Here is an 18539-nt window from a genome sequence, read left to right on the forward strand (position 1 = left end):
ATCTCAAAATGAACGTGATTGGAGGTTTGGAAGTCGGGTATGTAGCTGCTACAAAAACAGACTTATTTTTTTCAAGCCTCAGAGAAGCGTACATATACACTGCTCTTCTACCGTGATTATCACAGGTCATTAACAATTAGCCGCCTAGCTAATATTTGGCATTCTGTGTCGCTCTCTTCAGGTGGGTGCAGGGTTTTACAAACAAGAGGGTCGAGTTTGTGGACAATAAAACAGTATGCTACATCTGTGGGAATTATATCTGTTTCCTCAACCTGGAGACCAAATTTCAAAGTGTGCTTCAGGGCCCCGGCAGAGGCCTTGGTGTCCTGACAGCCAACGGCAGCAGTGGGATTTTTGCTTTTTCTGAGCAGAGGCTGTCCCCATCTGTATTTGTGTATGCTTTCCCTCAGCTTCAGATGAAGAATGAACTAAAAGGTAAGAGGATATGTACTCCAAGTTTGTAAAATTAGCTGTAAAGATAATATGTGGATAGTGATAGGCAGTCAAAAAAAAAAAAAAAAAACGCTGTCCTTGTGTATCACCATATACTGGACCATAAACCGAGGTTTGTTGGTGGAATACCTGAGGTCAGAGTAGTTCATGAAAGCCATTAACAAATCATCTCTTTAAACTTTCCAGTTCAATCTGTTAAACCTCTGAATTGATTTGAATTACCACCAAATGATTTGCCAAACGAGACATTTTTTCCAAATAACAAATGTTCATTATGTCAATTCTCTGCTCTCATTCGAACTTCTCAGTGGTTGAGTAATTCATGTTCGTTTGGATATTTCTCTACAATTATTTTCTCTCTCGCAAATCTGATTTATTGATACTTTTTCTAGGAACAGCTCAACTTGACTACACATCTCTGACGTTAAGTAATGGTGGTCCTTATCTGGGCTGTTGTTCCTCTCTTCCAGACTACACCATAACAATATGGTAATCCACTGGAAGCCGTACATTGCTTAATATTGAGTGACAGATGTTTTCAGCTATGTTTATTGAGGCTAAATTGTTCTGCCAATTCTGTAATTGTGACTGTGTGATGCAGGAATTGGGAAAATGCTGAGCCAATTTGTACACAACCACATGCTGGGCAGGATGTTGTTTCTTTGGTGTTCAACCCTCAGAATTGGCTCCAACTTTGTGCATTAGGCACTAAATCTATCACTGTCTGGAACATCGAGAAGAGGCCCACCTTTCATGTTCTGAAATCACGGTAAAGCAGAGTTAACATTAAAACCTGGGCATTTCTTGACATATAGACAGTTTTGTGATAGTTGAAATTATGTTGTCTCCATTTATCTTTTATGTTCTACAAGAACAATAAATTAAATGAGTGAATAAAAATACAGATCCTTGGTAATACTTGCCTAAGAATTGTCTATTGTGTTACAGAGTGGTAAAGCTTCCAGCAAAAGATGGCTCCTCTGCTGAGGGACTGGTGCCCACCTCTTACAGTGTCCGTAACAAACTGCCCTATTTTGGTCCAGAGATGCTTCCATCAGCCATCTCAGGGTTCAAGGAAGAAAGTGTTGTGGTATTGGCCCACTGTCCCTTAAATGCCAGCGCAGACTCAGTAGATGAACTTTCATCAATGAATGTTTGATTTTGCTATGCACATGTGAATTTTACATCCATTAATGCATTTATATCAACAAAGACTAAATTTAAACTGTACACCACATCTGTTTACATGGACTAAGCACTCGACTGAAAACAGACTAACACCTACTGCCATCTGCTGGACAACCACATCAGAGCTCTATGTGGGCTGTGAGGACGGATTTCTACTTCTCCTTGACCCAGAGAACCTCTCTGTGTCTGTCCTGCTCAAGCCCGCAGGTATGCAAAAGCAAACAATGGAAATTTTAGAGTTAACTAATTTTATTCAGCAATCAAAAAAGTTTGAGGTCTGATTTGGGTTTCAACTTTGTACAGTTCCTGATGCCATTTCTGGTCTCAGACAGAGCAGCTTTGAAGATATAAGCCTTAACAAGAATGGCTTGATTGCTGTAGGGAAGGTTTGTATAGTATGCCTTAAAAAAATGAATCATAATACATTCCAACTGGTGATCTGATTTGAAATTTCCTCTAACTTAAAAGTGTATCAAACTTATGTTCACTTACTTTTATGTTTCACAGGATGGTGTCATAAATTATATGCAAATAAATAGAACCCAGTGTAACATCACACAAACGTGGCAGTTAGAAGCGCCGTGTAAAACGGCATTCTTCTCCCCTGACTATGAAAAATTACTTCTATCTTCAAATACAGTAAGTAACAGTAAATACAGTAAAGTACTACAATGTGACCTGTTAGACATAAAAACTCTTAGTGTTCCATCAAAAAATTACCTGAGCAAAAATGTATACCAAGGCTTATTTTTCTTCAGGGCCAGCTCTATATGTTGAATCCAAGCAGATCAGACAAGATTGTAAAGGTCCTGGATATTTCCAGTGGAAACTTCGTGGCAGCAGATTTATCTCACATTGACAAGAACATTTGTGTGGTAAAACATTTGTGTTGCACAGCAATTAACGTGTCCTGTGATGGCATGTGTAGTTTAAGTCAATGCGTGTTAAGTGAGTGACACTGTGTTTTTACTGCTGGTTGCAGTCAGTGAGGGACTCTGGAGAACTGCAGCTGTGGTCTGAAGAAGGAATTTGCCTTGGATCCCTGTCTCTTCAAGCTGATGTCAGATTCACTACATATGAACAATCAAGACAATTCAATAGAGCCGTATTAATATACTTGTCCTTTATATAGATAGACTACAAATTACATCTATATGACAAAATCTAAACTTCTCATCTATGTTTGTTTAGGTGACAACTCTGGTCTGTTGTCCTATTGCACAATATGCAGCTGTAGGAACAACTTCAGGAAATATCCTTTTCATTGATCTGAACAGAGAGCAGCGGCCTCGCCTGGTTCACCAACTTCAGCTGTATCACACGCCTGTTGATCACCTACTGCAAGTATCCCTCATTCCTTGGATACCACAGAATTTCATTTCAACACTGTACTTAACAAACATTTACAAAATGGTAGCTCAAGTCATCTCAACCCTTAAAACCTGGACAAGATGCTATATGTGTGCTTCTCTTTCATGTAAGAAAAGTGACAATTCCGCAGCAAATAGTTAGAAGCTATATTATTATGTGCACACAGTATATACTCTATATTTTTGTATGTTGGTATTTGTTCAAGATTTTTGTGTAATTTGTCATCAAGATCTTCTGTATGTGATGTATATATGTGTCTGCTTGTTCTTTTACAGTTTTGATCAGGAGGGTCACTACCTTATCACTGGTGCCTCGGACTCACATATTTACATATTAGATGCAAAACCTTCAAAGAAATTTTCAGTCATAGGTTACACAGGTAGATGATTTCTACCAATAACATTGATATGTAGATATTTACAAGCCAATTATCCTATTAGTGAAACACCTTAGCTTGAAAATAATAATACATTAGTTAAAATTACCTTTAGATAGTAAACGATAGAACAGATCGAGCTCACCTGCATTCTTCCCTCATGTCGTTCTCATTTCCAGTCGTGTCTGGCCCCATTTTGTCACTTTCAAGTCAATGCATCAGAGACCGTGAACAGATTAAAGTTCTTGCACTCAGCACTGGACAAAAGGGCCGAAATGACAGTGGTTGTCTGCTCACATTGCTCTCTCTGCCTGTGAAAGACCTTGCAGGTAAAGCATTGATTTAATATTACACTGGTTTGACATGTTTTTTGTGTTCTTTGTTGGTTTATTTTGGTTTTTATTTTTCTTTTACATTAGCACTGGTTGAGCACAAGTCATCATAAAACTATTCAGCACACTTCCACAGGAGAGAAAGCTTTTTATAATAAAGAACAGATAAGGGTCAGTGGTTCCTGACTCAAATTAGTCTGGGGGATGAGTCAAAGAGGCAAGATGTGTGAGGCAAGAGGCACTTGATTCATTAGATCATGATACTACTTGTGGTAACAGTGGTCAACTACAGACATGGCAGGGATGATGTTGAAACATTGCAAAAAAGAAAAGAAGATCAGGTTTACAAAATGAGTCATCCAATTAAATAATGAGTGATAATGGACAGCAAGTTGAATAACACTGTAAACTCATTGGACTTCCACTTTTCTTCTGTTGTTTTATAAAAGGAAATACCATCATTCATCCAAAGAAATCCTTTGATAGTGAACATTTGGTTCGATTTGTAATGACGCATGTTCAGAGATGTGCACAACCGTAGTTTTAAGTAGTATTTAAGAGGACATTTTTATCCAAATGTTTAGACATGAACCCATTGAATAAGATAACATTATTTGTGAGTGATTTTAAAAAAACACAGCCTCTGTTTATACAGCAGCCGTTGTGGAACGAGACAGCCCGTCATGCAGTGAAGTCTTACAAGAAAAGTACAAAGACTATGTCTAGGGTGTGGCAGCAATTCTGAAGACACACACAGCATTTGAAAGTAAAAAAGCATTACGGGTGTTTTAAGGGGCAATCAGTGTGATAACGCAGAACCTACACTTTTCATGCTTCTGTTTTTCATCAAATTTATGATGTGTCTGCTAACCTGCAGGTCCCGACTGTGCAGACCGACATGGTTGTCTGTCTAATCACATCCTAAAAGTGTCAAGATATGAAGTGTCTCATCCACTTGAATCATGTATTCTGGGACTCAGTGATGTTTTTGCGTATTGCCACAAAAGGAAATCTCTTCAACGATTTGAGCTGCCCAAGGTTTGCTGTTGCCTAATGTTTCAATAACTGATGACCCTCTGACATCAAGTGATTAAAGTATTAAAGTATGACACACTTGAAACAAAATATTGTAACACGTGTAAACAGTAGCCTAAGTTTGTTTATGTGTTTCTAAACTTTTTAAACTATTATTATAAAACAATTTCCCTTGACATAGGACACAGACAGTTTCCCCAGTCAACAGGTGGTCCAGCTGAAACCAGAGCAAGAGGTGAGGGGTCATCCACTGGGCCCTGCACGTCTTGTCTTATCTCCTCATCAGCTATGGCTGGCCTCTGTAGGCCGGGATGGCCTGCTGTGCATTAGAGAAACTGCTTCCATGGTAGGATCTCATTCTTGTAACCTTTTGAATTGTATTTTCGACATTTATCGTGTGTTTTATTATGGTGCTGTTGCTACACCTACAGGAGCAATACATAAAGCTGCAGTGTCATTCTTGTCATTGTGGTGGTGTTCCTAGTCTAAGCTTCTCTGCAGATGGCCAGACGCTCCTCTCTGCTGGCTTTAAAGATGGCTCTATAGTGTGCACTAATCTCAGGTAAAGCAGCAAGCGTGCTTCCATAATACACAGCTATGAACAGTAGAGGGAACTGTTGCTCACAGTGGTGATGTGATCCTCACGCAGCTATTATGTACATTGTGAAGCATTTTTTCTCTCGTCCCTCACTACTGCTCGCAGTGAGGGACATCAGTAACTAAACACAACTGAAGAGGTGCCTCCAGGGTGGTTGTGGCCATAATCTACAGGAAAACAATCTGTTAACTTCACAGCAGAATCTCCCCACTGAAGCACATCTCACCCATATTCCATGTTCGCCTCCTCTGCTTTCACCTCCATGGATTTAACAACTTTTCTGTTCACTTTAAGTGAGATATATTTTCTGTTTCAGGGTGTTTTTTTTTTAATGTGCTGTCTCATCCATTGGTTGCTTAAGTTTTTATAATGTAGACATTAAAGACCAACAATTTTCCAGCACAATACCAGCCACAGTCACCTAAAAGCATGGATATTGATTATTTCTCTTAGTCATAGAGACTTATTATATAGAAACACAATGAGTTTTACCTTTACACTGGGTGACATTTTGCTTTACTACGTGCAACAAAGGCACTGAGGGTTACTTGAACCAGTCCCATATACAGTGCCAAATCTCTCACAAATATCAAACATACTATATTTATTCTAATTTGAGCAATGGTTATGACAAGGCTGAGCTGCTTCAGAAAAAAACATGTTCTTAAAAATGAAACTATATATTTTTGCCCTGAAGCATTAAGATTTCTTTTTTTAGCAAGAACAAATAGGATTTGGGCCTGTTACCACAGACAGGGTAGGGAAGTCAGAGAGGAAAGAGGTGGACTAATACATTGATAATGATAAAAACACAGATTGTTGTGTTCTTAAGGGGTATTACACTTACTGTGAGGTGTTCATTCATAATTCATTGTGTCCTCTTTCCTGTTAAGTTTGCATTATGTGTTTCCCATTTTTTTTTTTACAGAATGGAAGCTGGCAATTCTCAAGTCAACCCTGCTACTCAGTACAGTGAGTCTATGGCTCCTCTCTTGAGGAGCATATTTAACTCAGAGAACTCTGTCCTAATTGACTTGCCTGAATTGAGAAAAGAGTGCACCAACAACCCAAGTGGAAAACAGGAAGATGAGGTAAACCTTAACTCAATCTACATTCTTAGTTATACATTTTAACTATTACTAACTGCATTCCATTGAAGAAAGTCATTGCTGCAATTTCAGAAATTACACCTTTTTTCAGGCATACCAAGCAAAAACTACAGGTTAATGCACATCTGTATTAGATTATACCTTTGTGAAGGCTATAATGTTTCATTAACATTATATGTTAATGAAAAATATGTCAATATTTTAGTTTTTCTCATTGGTGTTTCTAAATTTAGAAACTCTAAATTTAAAAACTATTTGCTATTTTTTCATTCTTTTTCGCCGTCACACATTATTCAACATTTATCTTCTTATTTAATGAACTGAATCAAATGAGCAGTTCAGCTATATGTTGAAGGAAATGCCTTATTTATTCATACATGTCTTTTAATCTTATGTGTTGACTGTAGGTTAGTTGTGGAGCAGACAATGTGGATGTTACAGAGCATAATGACAATTATAACAGCCTACTGTCTGGTCCATCTTCACACCCCACCTGGCTGGAAAGCAGGCGGGAGGAGGTCAGTGAGTAACATGGTATTAAATTTGTGGTGGTATACCATGTGGATGTTAACTATGTTTAGGTACTGCTCCTGTGTCTCTACGAATGACAGATGGAGGATTACGTAACTGCCTTTTGCACCTGTGTACGGTATCTTTCAGAAAACAACTGTGTTACTTTTGGTATGGCATGTTGAGTTGAGTGCATTTGTAAATAAGGGTTCAGTACTTTGTCTCCTGACAAAGCTTCTTGATAACAATAAATTGATTTAGAAGGTGTGTCAAAACTTTCAGTTGTGGGTTTTACAATCTGTAATCATACATGGTGCATGGGCAGAGGCACTTTCCAGTCTTTGAGTTTTCTAATATGACTCAGGTTCTGAGAAGAACATGTCAAGCTGCATCATGTTGAGTGTTCAAGTGCTGGTTATCAAAAACATTTTTTTTTCTTTTTTTTGATGTGGTAAAATTTATCATTATCATGTTAAGAAATGTTGGTGTACTTGCTATTGCTTGAGAAGGTGCTGCAAAGTTGGCATAAGGTCAGTTTAATATGAGATGTTGTAAGCCTGTGAAACTCTAACTTGTATTCATCTCTATATATTGATCAGGTTATAAAAGAAGAGAACGAGCGATATTCTGAGACAAAGAACAACATGAGAAAAACCATCAAGGAATTACGTGACATTGTAAGTGAGTTTTTACTATACACAAGATACAGTATCAGACAAAAACATTTGCTGACAAAAGAAAATACTGTATATTTAAAAGCAGTATGATTGCTAAGTGCTTTTCAGTAAATGATCCCTGTAATTATGTTGCAGCACACTACCCACAGCTAAAGGCTAGAGTTGCATGTGTAATTCAAAAATAAATACTTACATGAAACTTCCATAAAATTATGGACAAAAAAACTTCTGAACCTGCACTTCAATGAAATATCAAACTGTCATCAGTCTGTATTTTCTGTATTACTTTACACAGTTAACTTTAATTTCCAGTTTAATTGGTCTTGAGCACTGTGTACATCAAGAAAAATAAATTTCTTTAAAAAACAAGTTACATTTGTAATAGTGTTTTTCAAAGCACATCTTTAATTAATAATACATTTTGAATTTTCAGATCCAAAAAATGATGCAGGAAAATGAAAACCTTACAGTTATTGAGCGAATGAAACAGCGCGAGTTCAACCTGGATGTTAAAGAGCAGAGGAAGCTAGAGGCCATGGTGGAGCAAGAGGCTACTATGGTTAGGCACACACACTGAAAGAAATCCATTGAATTTTTTGGTTTGAGTTCATCATGGAAGTCATCCTTAGTTATTCTTCACTTACATTTTAGGTGAGAGAGGAAATCCATTGGGATGTTTTAGCGAAATGTTACCTCCGTGATGTTCTAAAGAGAGAGTGCATGGATTCAATGAATGTCAAGGCTAGAGCCATTAAGGTAAGATCAGGAACAGGCATCTATATGTCATACGTGTTAAATTAATAATTAATAAGATGTTGGAATCTTTGCATGATGTATCTGTTATAGGCATTTCACTCTGAACATGAGGTGAAAAACTACCCACTGAAACATCGAACGGAGAAAGAGGTGGATGACCTTCGCCGTGTTCAGAATACCAGGAAACTTGAAACGGCTGTCCTCACTGTTAGTATACTCAGGCGTTAACAACTTGTGCTTTAAATTCTGATTAACATGGCAGAGAAAAGCATGTTGAGTTAAATGGATTTGATAATGAGTGTGTTTTAGTCTGAAACAAAAATAGCAAAGAACAGAAAAATGCTAATGAAGTGTTACATATTCCGAAAGCTGCACCCTCACGCTCCCTCATCCGTGTTTATCCTTTGGAAAAACATTTTATGGCAGAACAGTCATGTTAAAAGGCGTTTACTGCAGGAGAATAATTGGATGTTTTGGATCTCAGTCTTTCATTTGACCTTTCACTTTTCTTTTTTTTTTTTTTTTTTTTAAATGCTTGAATACACACCAGTCCAAGCATTGAAATCTATAGATTTATAGCTGTGTGGCCAGAATCAAGTGTTATGATACTTTTCTTCACTGCAATATTCTTTGGATGAAGTTTATAATCCTACAGCCACACAGTCAGTTAGAGCGTTTTGCTCAGCCCCTCAGAATTTATCTCCATTTTTTTTTTTTTTTTCAGCATAACAGCCTAAAGAAAAGTTCCAACACAACCAGTGTGACGAATGGAAAGCAGGAGGAGAAAGACAACATGGCAGAGAGCACTGCTGTGACTGGAAGTCTCTCCACTGCTTTAGGATTTTCAAATCCTTATATCTATGATCAGTTCAGGCTTCAAACCACAGAACAGATGGTCAACCAGATAATTCTGCTCCAGGTGGGAACCTGTTCCTAAAACTTATTGCAGAACATGTGTGATAGCAGCACAAATAACTTTTCCAAAACAGACTTCAATTAAAAATGAACAGAATAAACAAAGTAAAATAAATAGCACATAAAAAGTGATTTGTAAGAAAGGGCTGACTGCTCAGTGTGTGTGTATATATATATATATATATATATATATATATATATATAATTTTTTTTTTAAATAATTGCAGGATCTCATTTATCAAATCAAGACAGCTTTCAACACAGAATTTGAGGCTGTGCATAGGCAGAAGGTGCAGGAGCTCAACCGTGTGAGAGACAGGAATAAACACATCAGGGAGATCATGGAGGAGTTGCACATAAAGGAGAAGCTGTGGGAGCCCAGCCTGACTAACAGTGAGTGGCCAGAGAGCCTGCTCATTGTGGATGACTCTGAGGTTAGTGAACTCAGGAAACATCCAAGCAATTGACAAAGTTCACATTGAAGTTCAACAAAAAAAATGAATATGTCGAAATACTGCAATATGAAGTGGCAAATGGCTGTCTTATATAAGATGCTTTTTGCAGTTCACCAGATTTGTTTCTTTTAGATAAAGGCAGAAAAGTACCTCACCTCAGAACAGATAAAGGAGGAGGAGAGGAAGAAGTTGGAGGAACAAAAACGTCTGGCTGGCAAGGTATGCAGCCACAATGAAAGTTATTGCATATAAGCTTATAATTAGGTGAAGAAAGAAATGCAGTACAAAGCAAACAGAGAAGACATGTTACAGTCAGACAATCAGAATCAGAATGGACTTTATAGTCATGATACGAGTAGAACAAAACTTGTGCTGGCATCTCTCTGTACTGTATAATAACTATCTCTTATATGTTAACATCTAATTACTTAGTGATTTATCATGTATGCAGCAAGTTGCTTAGACCAACTTCTGTCATGTTGGTAAAGTTTTGTTTATTGCAGGGGGATAATTGCAGAGAAAGAGCTCTTGATGACATGATGGATGGCGTGCTTGAAGTAAAGAAAGAGGACATCTTGAAAATGGTGGGTTAAAATATAAACATTTTGCTAAATCCTTAATACTCAGATTGATTAATTGATGTAAAATATTTAAATTCATATAACATATACTATGGCAGGCATATTTATTATCTACTCTCTCGTATGATCAATTAATTTAGAAATAATCTGCTATGAAACTAGCAATATATTCTTGAATAACTTTGGGTTTTTGGGTTTTGGACTAACAAAAGTCACCAAAACAGATTAAAAAAACAAAAACAATAAAAGAAAAAAAAAAGAAAATCCTGTAGTAATTATAATGTACACAAAATGCTACATGTTATTGCACGTGACATTAACAAAGTAATACTCAAACCAGGAAGCTGTAATTTTCTCCTGTTTGGGGAATTTTGTTTTGTTTTTGTTTTTTGTTGGGGTTTTTTTTTTCTTTTCTTTTCCAAGAAGTGTCAGAGGAATAAGCATGAAGGGCACATAGTTTCTTTTGAAATTACTCCACAGGAAATACCTCCGCCTGAGTTTGTTTTGACCAAACCTGACAGTCACTGGAGTGAAGAGGAGAAAAAACTCTATAAAGAGTATGAGAAGAAAACCAAAGACCTCAGTGAGGAGAAACAGAAATACAAAAAGGTATGTAAGAAGCCGCAACCATAATTTTCAATACATGTATAAAAAATTCTTCTTATCAGTGATTTATATTAATCTATGAATGTTATTATACTCCATAATTGCAGTTACTGGAAACTGAAATAAAAAAACTTCAGGCATCCACTAAGGATGGTACAATGAGGTTTGATGAAACTTTAAGAAAGCTGTTTGAGAAGAAATTAAAATATGAAATGGCCATAAACCAGGTATTCCATATCACACAAACACATGCACAATGCAGAACATGTGTGTGTGACACATGGACAGATTTGTAACGTGCACATAAATCAGTCTGCATCAATGTCCTCATTCCTCATTTTCTCTACACAGCATTAACTATCCCCTAGTCTCATTATGCTACCCTGCTTGAGATAACTGTGAGATATAATAACTTGTGTGTGAGACATCTTTAAAAAATCCTGCTTAATGTTGGTTTTCATCCATTTTACAGGAAGAGCTCAAGATCACTTATCTTGTTTACTCAGTAGCCATAGAAGAAGAGATGAGAAACCGAGAGATGGATCTCAAGCTCAAACATGAAAAAGCATTGGCATACAAGGTCAGAAAACTTCTACTCAGTAATGCTAAAGGAATTTATGACTACCAGCTTCAGATTGTGCTATTCTTCAGATACCTGAGTGAAACTCTGTGGTGTCCTCCCAAATTCTGGGATAATTTCTTCCCATCCCATTTTCAAGAGCTAACCTGTTCTCATTTTGAGGTATTATGGCTTCAGTACAGCCTATGACTGTTTCCCGTATGTGCTGCTCTCATCTTACTCACATGCATTTTTCTGACAGGATGAAATTGGGGAGGACCTGAAGAGACAAGAAGAAGAAGTAGAATTCTTTCAGGAGACCTATGACGGCACCGTAGCTGAGGACAAAGTGAGCCTGCTGGGAAAATACTGGAATATTTTGGTTGTAAATGACTCTGAAAATAATATGAAATAATCCATGTTGTCCAAGATTCTTGACAAAGAATTCAGGAAGGAGTTCTTTGATGTTCCAACCCACATTGTTGATCACTTGTATAAGCTCTTCAAGCGTAGACCCAGGTTTGTAGTAGTCATAATTCAATTGCTAAAATTCAACATAATGCATTTGTGCCCATTTAAAGCTTAATCCATGAACCCTGCATACAGAACTGTACCATGACTACAGTTTTTAATACTTCAGGGTTCAGAAATTGAGGACTCAGATGAAAAACAACAACACATTTCAAGAGCAGTACCTGTGTGGATCTCTGGCTCCTGATGCAGTTGGCAAAATGCTTAAGGCCATAGAGGAGCTGGATGCTCCGGAAAATATGCCAGAAGGGTTGAACTCCGGTGTCTGGGAGAGATTTTGTTTGGTCCGCAGAGCAAAGGTAGAGAGTGAGCAAAAGGTAATATTTGGGCACAAACAGGTAAAATATTGGGAGTGCAGTGGAATGCTACTAAACTGAATGGGGCGGGATTTTCCACAAAAGAATTAGCAATATTGTGGTTTGTGTATAAATATAGGTCTCTCCAATTCTTATTGACAATGACTTCCCAAATGTTCATTTTCAAATCATGTATTCATACTGAACTACTTCTGAATCCAAACTTTCAACAGATTTAGGATGCTTTTTTGCTTTTACTTTCACAGGTAAAACTAAAAGCTTTGACTCTTGCTGAGATGCAGATGTTGCTACAGAAGAAGAGAGATGAGTATAAGGATGCTCAGCAGAAAGTCAAACATCTCTGTGATGAACTTGAAAGGTTTGACTGTAGTTTGTCATTAATTCTGATGAATACATGAGTAAAAACATTTTTGTAATCCTACTTGGCTGAATATCAAGCAGGTGTGACCTAAGAGAATGACACCCAACTTTAAAAATATCCTTAATTTGGCTTCATTGCCTGTATCTGCTATAAATAAGGTGATGTAGTAAAAAGTAGATAGCACGAGTGTTTTATTGCATTTTGTTGAAAGAAAAATATTTTCTCTTGCTTTCTTTTAGTATGCACAAGGAGAGAAACTGTTTACAGACAGACAACATGGTCCAGGTCTTGCTGAAACAGGGTCAGGTGGAGGTGTCTGCCACGGGCATGACTGCTGACTACAGTGACTCTACTCTCATTCACAGGAGTGTGGTGGAGGACTTCAACAAAGCCATCAGGGTCAACTTTTACTTACTGCCAAACACATTATGATTCTCCAGGATATACTATATATTTTTATTATGGAGCTGTATGCAAAAATATGCAGGGGGTATTTAAGCTACTCCACATTGTACCTAATCATTCAATTACAAAGGTGGTGAAAAATTTTTTTTTTAAAATTTGTGTCTGTAAAATGATAATGATTATCTTTGTAAGCAGATGCTTGGAGAGCAAAAGATAGCTATAATGGTGGAGGGCAAAGATTTCCGAAAGGGCATCATCCAACTTGAATGGGAGCACAAGATGATGAAGATGCAGATAGAGGACCTCAACAACAAGGCAAGGGACATCCAAATGATCCATCTTTCTGAGGAGCAACAGGATGTGAGTACCTTGAAGCTTTTGTGGGGGACCAGGGCATCGTTTTATTCTCCGTCAAATGAAGCTTTGGCTTTAAAATGAAACCAAACATCTTTTTAGCTAATGATGCTACTGTATAGTTAATATATTTAACCTTGTACATAAATCTGACATCTTAATGCCGCATCAACATGTTTTAGAAAGCTTAGCATTTGTTTGGAATAATAGAACCTCTGCATTTGGGCTGGAACATAAATCCTTTTAGGTATTTCTGGCTAACCTCAGACAGTGATACCAAGGCAGATATTTCTGCTGTGGCAGCTTGATATTTTGCAAGTGGAAAATTGTTACCATCCCTGAGTACAGATGAATGAGCTTTTGTTATGAGACACACCTTATTCACATATGCTCCAAAACATCTCCCTCAATGTTATTTTTTTAATTTTTTATTTTGTAAGCTTAGAACCCCACAGGTAAAGATTGGTTTAGAAAATGTAGGTCGACTTCTTTTGCTTTATTTAGTCCAAATTTTATGAAACAAAAAAGCATTGCATGCTTAGCTCCACGAAGAGGCAGTTAACAAAATACAGACCACAAAAGCTACTCCTTTGAGCTGCACTCCATTAACCCCTTCATACACATCTATAACAAAAATTCGAAAACAAAAAACCCCAAAACATTCACTTAACGGTAACAGTTGCATTGCAACATTGAAAAATTATGACGCTCATATTAGTCATTCAATCATTTTATTTTCAACAAGTCGGTGAGCAGTAATCACGAAACATTTCCATGCCTGCATGCCAGCTTCCTCAGGTGGTGTCTGCCGTGGCGTGGCATGCAGCTTCCTGTCATTGTTAAGGCTTTGAAACAACGGTGGGGGAAAAAAGCTTTGAATAGAAGCAGATCTATGCTGAAAGATCCCAAATCTTTTGGAATAAAGAATTTGCTAAAGTTATTATATCATTCATCAAAAGAGGCTGTTGTAGCTAAATAAAAATCTTTTTTTTTTTTTTTTTTGAGACATTTTAACCTAGTGTTTCTTCTCCAAACAAAAATAAATCGACCTTCATAAACATCAATTATTTCCTTTTCTTTCAGTACCTCAATGAGATAAATCGAGACAGTCGCATGTCCAAGCAAGTTTCCATTTTGGAAAAAACAATAGCTTTCCAGAAAAAGGTAACAAAAGCACCAATGTGATTTCACTGATTTATTGTACACCCTTTTAAGTTAATAAATATATATATATATATATATATATATATATACACACATGTTTTGCTGTGCTATTTTCAGACTCATCGACAGAATGTGCAGCATCGCAGGAAAAAAATTAAAGAACTTAACAAGAAGGCAGCAATGAAAGCTGAGAAATGCACAGTTGTAGACCAGCAGCTACCTGATATGCAGGTAGCTGCTGCAGAGTTAACACACATTTATCAAACAATAGGTAATGAAACTGTGACTTAAGCAAATACATTCTAAACATAAATCTCAGAGCATCCCCTTATTGATTGCTATGCTTGTTTGGTGTTTAGCCTCAGAGGAAAATCAGGAAGCTAAATCAGAAGAGCGCTATCAAGAAATAGTTCAAAGGAAGAAATTGGAGGACCTGGCCAGAACACAGGCGGAAGAGCTGGCTTTCCTCTGGGCTGAACTTGAGCGTCTGAGGATGAAGAACTTTCCTTCAATTGATCAGCTGAAACACAATTGAGCTAAGCCCTCTCTTTAACATATAACTGGCTTTTATTTACACTTCAAATAAACTGAACATGCAATTTACAATCCAAGTTCTGTAGAACGATTGCATCAATAACCAAATAAATAAACTCAGGATATGTAATTCTTCTTCAATAAAATTACAGTTTTACTTGGTAGCAAAGTCTTCCTCTGTTCGATCAAAGTGCAGAATGCGGTCATCCAGACAAAAGAGATCTATAAGCTCAGACAGGCTGGCCTTTCGTCCTTCCATCTGGATATCTGACTGGAGCTCACAAAGAGCAGCCTGAGCACAACTCCGCCATTTGTCAATCAAGATTTGGAGCTGGGTTAAATCATTCTGGGGAGAGAAACATACATATTAAATAAGTCTATTTAGCAAAATAATGGACATAGTGTCCATGTTATTAAGAGACCCAAAACATTAAAACATATTTGATACCTTGCTGCGGTACATCTTGACCATCTTGAGTCTGCGCAGAGTCTCCATCTTCTCTTTAACCTCCCTCCTGAGGTGATCTTGTTCTTGTGTCAAGGCTTTTGGGGGAACATGTGTTGGTTTGGGAATGGGCCCAGAAAATCCTTCACACCCTGACCTTGCATCCTTTCTGTTTAAACCAACATGGTGCAGGATAAGAGGAGGATTATTAACATGAGAATCTGCTGCAACTTGTTGGCCGCCCTCCTCTGAGTCAACGCACAGCCGCTTGGCCACAGAGAGGGGTGAAGTGAAGGAGCGCCTTGATCTCTTCAGCCTCTCCTTCAGTGAAGAACTCAGTTTCTGACGAGGCTGTGGAGATGAAGTGCAGGTCTTATGTTCAGGACACAGTGTGCAGACAGCTGATTCATCCATAATACAAACAGAAGCAGATGTTTTTTTTTCTTATTTTTCATTGTTACACGAGGCTACAGCCTTGCCTTAGACTTAATTTAAAGCGGAAAAACGCCACACTAAATGTAACTCAAACATTTTGTAGCCGTAAATATGAAATACAAGTACAATAAATGAATGTTGGCTGGAGCCATGGATTAGATGGAGCAGTAGTTTCCAAGGCCTTTGTCAGGGACATGGATTAACACCCGGACATGGTCAGTGGAAGTAAATGTCACCTCTTCACGTACCTCCTCCTTTCTGCAGTCACACGGACTTGACTCCACTGAATGATGTGGAGAAAACTCCGATCTGACTTTAGCTGCTTTCGGAGTGGTCTCCATCGGTGGAGTCACGTGACTTCTTAGACAAACCAACAATCACCACCGGAGAAATAACGCTGTCAAACACTTCCAAAGTTTGAATCCCGAGGTGCGAGACTTTTGTTTTTCCGTGTTTTTTACCTCCAAACAAAGCGATTGGGCAGAGTTAGATGACGCATGACCGAGGGGAGTCCTGGGAACTGTAGTTCTTTAGAATGGGATCGCGGTGTTAGAAACGAAATAAAACCATTCCCACCAGGCTAACTTTTCTTTTACTATGGGTCTTAGTGAATTTGTAGATACTTTATTGATTAAACAAAACATTTTTTTTCTCATCTTAACGACAAATTGTACAAGCAGAGATCCAAATAGTTACAACACAACTGAGTAAGATGTATGTAGTATCTTTAAAAAATTGAATATGTACAGAAGTATATGAATCAATGTCTAGAGCAGTCCTGGTGGTCTCCTTCTGATATTCTGTAATCACAGAGAGACACATTGGCCCAGCTGTACTGTTACATAAAAAGCCCTTAAGAGGAAGTAAGCAAGTAGAAGTGTACTTTTTATGTCCTTGTTGAAGCTTTGTGCTACTTGGTTACTCTTCTTACCAGAACTGACTCACATTGTGATTCAGTCAGAGCTGAATCACTTCTATTGAAGGACTGCTGAGTGAGGTGTTCGCTGTTCCTTTAAGATAGTTTTGAGACATTTGCTGAAAAATTAATTTTTTTTTTTTTTTTGGTCGTTTTATCGCCTCAAGGAGAAAGGTATTAATTAAAACGTGATCTTGCCTCGACTTGAACATCAGTACCTGGCAGTCTGATATTATATGCCCCAGGTGATTTTTTTTTGTCCTTTTCATTTTATATGGATGAATCGTTCAGGGTTGTGGGTTGAACATAATTGCTATGTGTGATTCAGGGAACTGTTTTCTGTTTGCGTTTTTCCCCCTTTTGTGTAGTTAGCATGAAGTACGGTGTTGGCGTCACCTTGCCCCACATTAAATTAAACACTGAATGTCTATATCAATGGTTTGGGTTGACAGAATCTACAGATTATGTTAGACTGGCTTACTGTTAGGTGACAGTGGTAACCACCTTTAAGGCCATTCTCAAGCATTTCAAAATATGTTGTTGACTAAATTCTGCATTAAAAACACTAGATTCTTGGAGATCTGATTGACCTCAGTGGCGTCATTTCATTATGTGGCTGAGAATGTCTTCTGTCAGTAGGTCATTTTATTTTCTAGTTCTTGTTCTAGTTACTAAATTTTATCTGCTGCCTCTGCGTTTATATGGTAACAGTTTATGGTCTGAATGAGCATTCTTATCGTGGAGGTTTGCCTAACATTGTTTCCAAATGGCAGCATAAAAAAAAAAAAAAAAAATAATAATAATCACAGACTCTGCACTGATACTGTTTTTTTTGTCAGTGGTGACTGTAGTCGACCTTTTTAAAGCAGACGACATGACTATCACAAGGACATTAAAACTGAAGCAAGCTTAAAATGTTGACTACTATATATGTGCATTCCGCAGTGAACTGTCAAAGTATGAAACAGTATCATAATTTATTACCATGAAACGCTTTCGAAAAGCACAGTTTGACCTGCATACCACTGATTGTTGTGCAAGCTGGATCACTGTTATTGCACATCATTTTCGAATCAGCTCAAAGAGTGAAGGAGTTATGGAATGCGGTATGTCGAACTCTTGCATCGCAAAGTTGCATCTCTTTTAGAAAAATTAGTCAATGCATTAATTCAATTTATTTCTTAACGATAAAATCTAAAAAATAACTCTAAGTCTTTCATAAAAGCAGCAAATCCTCAGAGTTTAGAAGATGTAATAAATAAATGTTCAATGTTTTTTCCAGACAAAGGTAAAGTAATGTCAAAATCAATAATCTGACCTGATAAACTCTAACTGAGAAAAGGAAGCGATTATCATTATGAACTTTTGAGGTGAAAGTTTTCAGAGAAAAACATTACCAGAAAGAAAGTTAAAATAATTGTTCCACACCATTTCAAAATGTACCTTTATCCTTTTCCACCACTGCCAAGTAGCCACGTCGATACAAACATAGACATTAGTGAGATCTGAGGCTGCCCGTCCTTTGACCAGCAAAGAGCCCTGCTGGAATGTATTTT

The 18539-nt window shown here is 37.5% G+C and overlaps 2 protein-coding genes across 2 annotated transcripts; one reads left to right on the top strand and one right to left on the bottom strand.

Annotated features, from left to right (window-relative positions):
• The first annotated feature begins 8 nt into the window (after positions 1-8).
• cfap43 (cilia and flagella associated protein 43) lies at positions 9-15386 on the top strand. Its single transcript, XM_029521816.1, has 38 exons — positions 9-37; positions 182-435; positions 846-942; positions 1055-1222; positions 1402-1521; positions 1667-1848; positions 1945-2027; positions 2149-2280; positions 2400-2516; positions 2624-2701; positions 2833-2981; positions 3288-3391; positions 3568-3717; positions 4598-4758; positions 4937-5101; positions 5187-5317; positions 6282-6444; positions 6870-6980; positions 7572-7649; positions 8083-8208; positions 8301-8405; positions 8496-8612; positions 9130-9324; positions 9548-9754; positions 9908-9994; positions 10279-10359; positions 10837-10965; positions 11070-11189; positions 11435-11542; positions 11784-11870; positions 11952-12040; positions 12162-12369; positions 12615-12727; positions 12970-13129; positions 13331-13495; positions 14573-14653; positions 14771-14924; positions 15013-15386. The coding sequence occupies exons 1-38, from the start codon at positions 9-11 to the stop codon at positions 15186-15188; spliced, it is 4980 nt and encodes a 1659-aa protein (XP_029377676.1). The 3' UTR covers positions 15189-15386.
• On the bottom strand, positions 14759-16504 carry sfr1 (SWI5-dependent homologous recombination repair protein 1). Its single transcript, XM_029521164.1, has 3 exons — positions 16316-16504; positions 15636-15983; positions 14759-15533 (listed from the first exon to the last, which is right to left on the bottom strand). The coding sequence occupies exons 1-3, from the start codon at positions 16406-16408 to the stop codon at positions 15342-15344; spliced, it is 633 nt and encodes a 210-aa protein (XP_029377024.1). The 5' UTR covers positions 16409-16504; the 3' UTR covers positions 14759-15341.
• Between the last annotated feature and the right edge of the window lie 2035 nt (positions 16505-18539).

This window comes from Echeneis naucrates, chromosome 15 (assembly GCF_900963305.1).
Source record: "Echeneis naucrates chromosome 15, fEcheNa1.1, whole genome shotgun sequence".
Lineage (NCBI taxonomy): Eukaryota > Metazoa > Chordata > Actinopteri > Carangiformes > Echeneidae > Echeneis > Echeneis naucrates.

Bases quoted from the DNA above. Each gene is read 5' to 3' on its own strand.
- cfap43 (XM_029521816.1), top strand. From the start codon at position 9: ATGAACGTGATTGGAGGTTTGGAAGTCGG. The intron at 3,392-3,567 runs GTAGATGATTTC...TCTCATTTCCAG, and splicing joins TTCAGTCATAGGTTACACAG to TCGTGTCTGGCCCCATTTTG. The intron at 5,102-5,186 runs GTAGGATCTCAT...CTACACCTACAG, and splicing joins TTAGAGAAACTGCTTCCATG to GAGCAATACATAAAGCTGCA.
- sfr1 (XM_029521164.1), bottom strand. From the start codon at position 16,408: ATGGAGACCACTCCGAAAGCAGCTAAAGTCAGATCGGAGTTTTCTCCA. The intron at 15,984-16,315 runs GTACGTGAAGAG...TCATCTCCACAG, and splicing joins GTGACTGCAGAAAGGAGGAG to CCTCGTCAGAAACTGAGTTC. The intron at 15,534-15,635 runs GTATCAAATATG...TTCTCTCCCCAG, and splicing joins TCAAGATGTACCGCAGCAAG to AATGATTTAACCCAGCTCCA.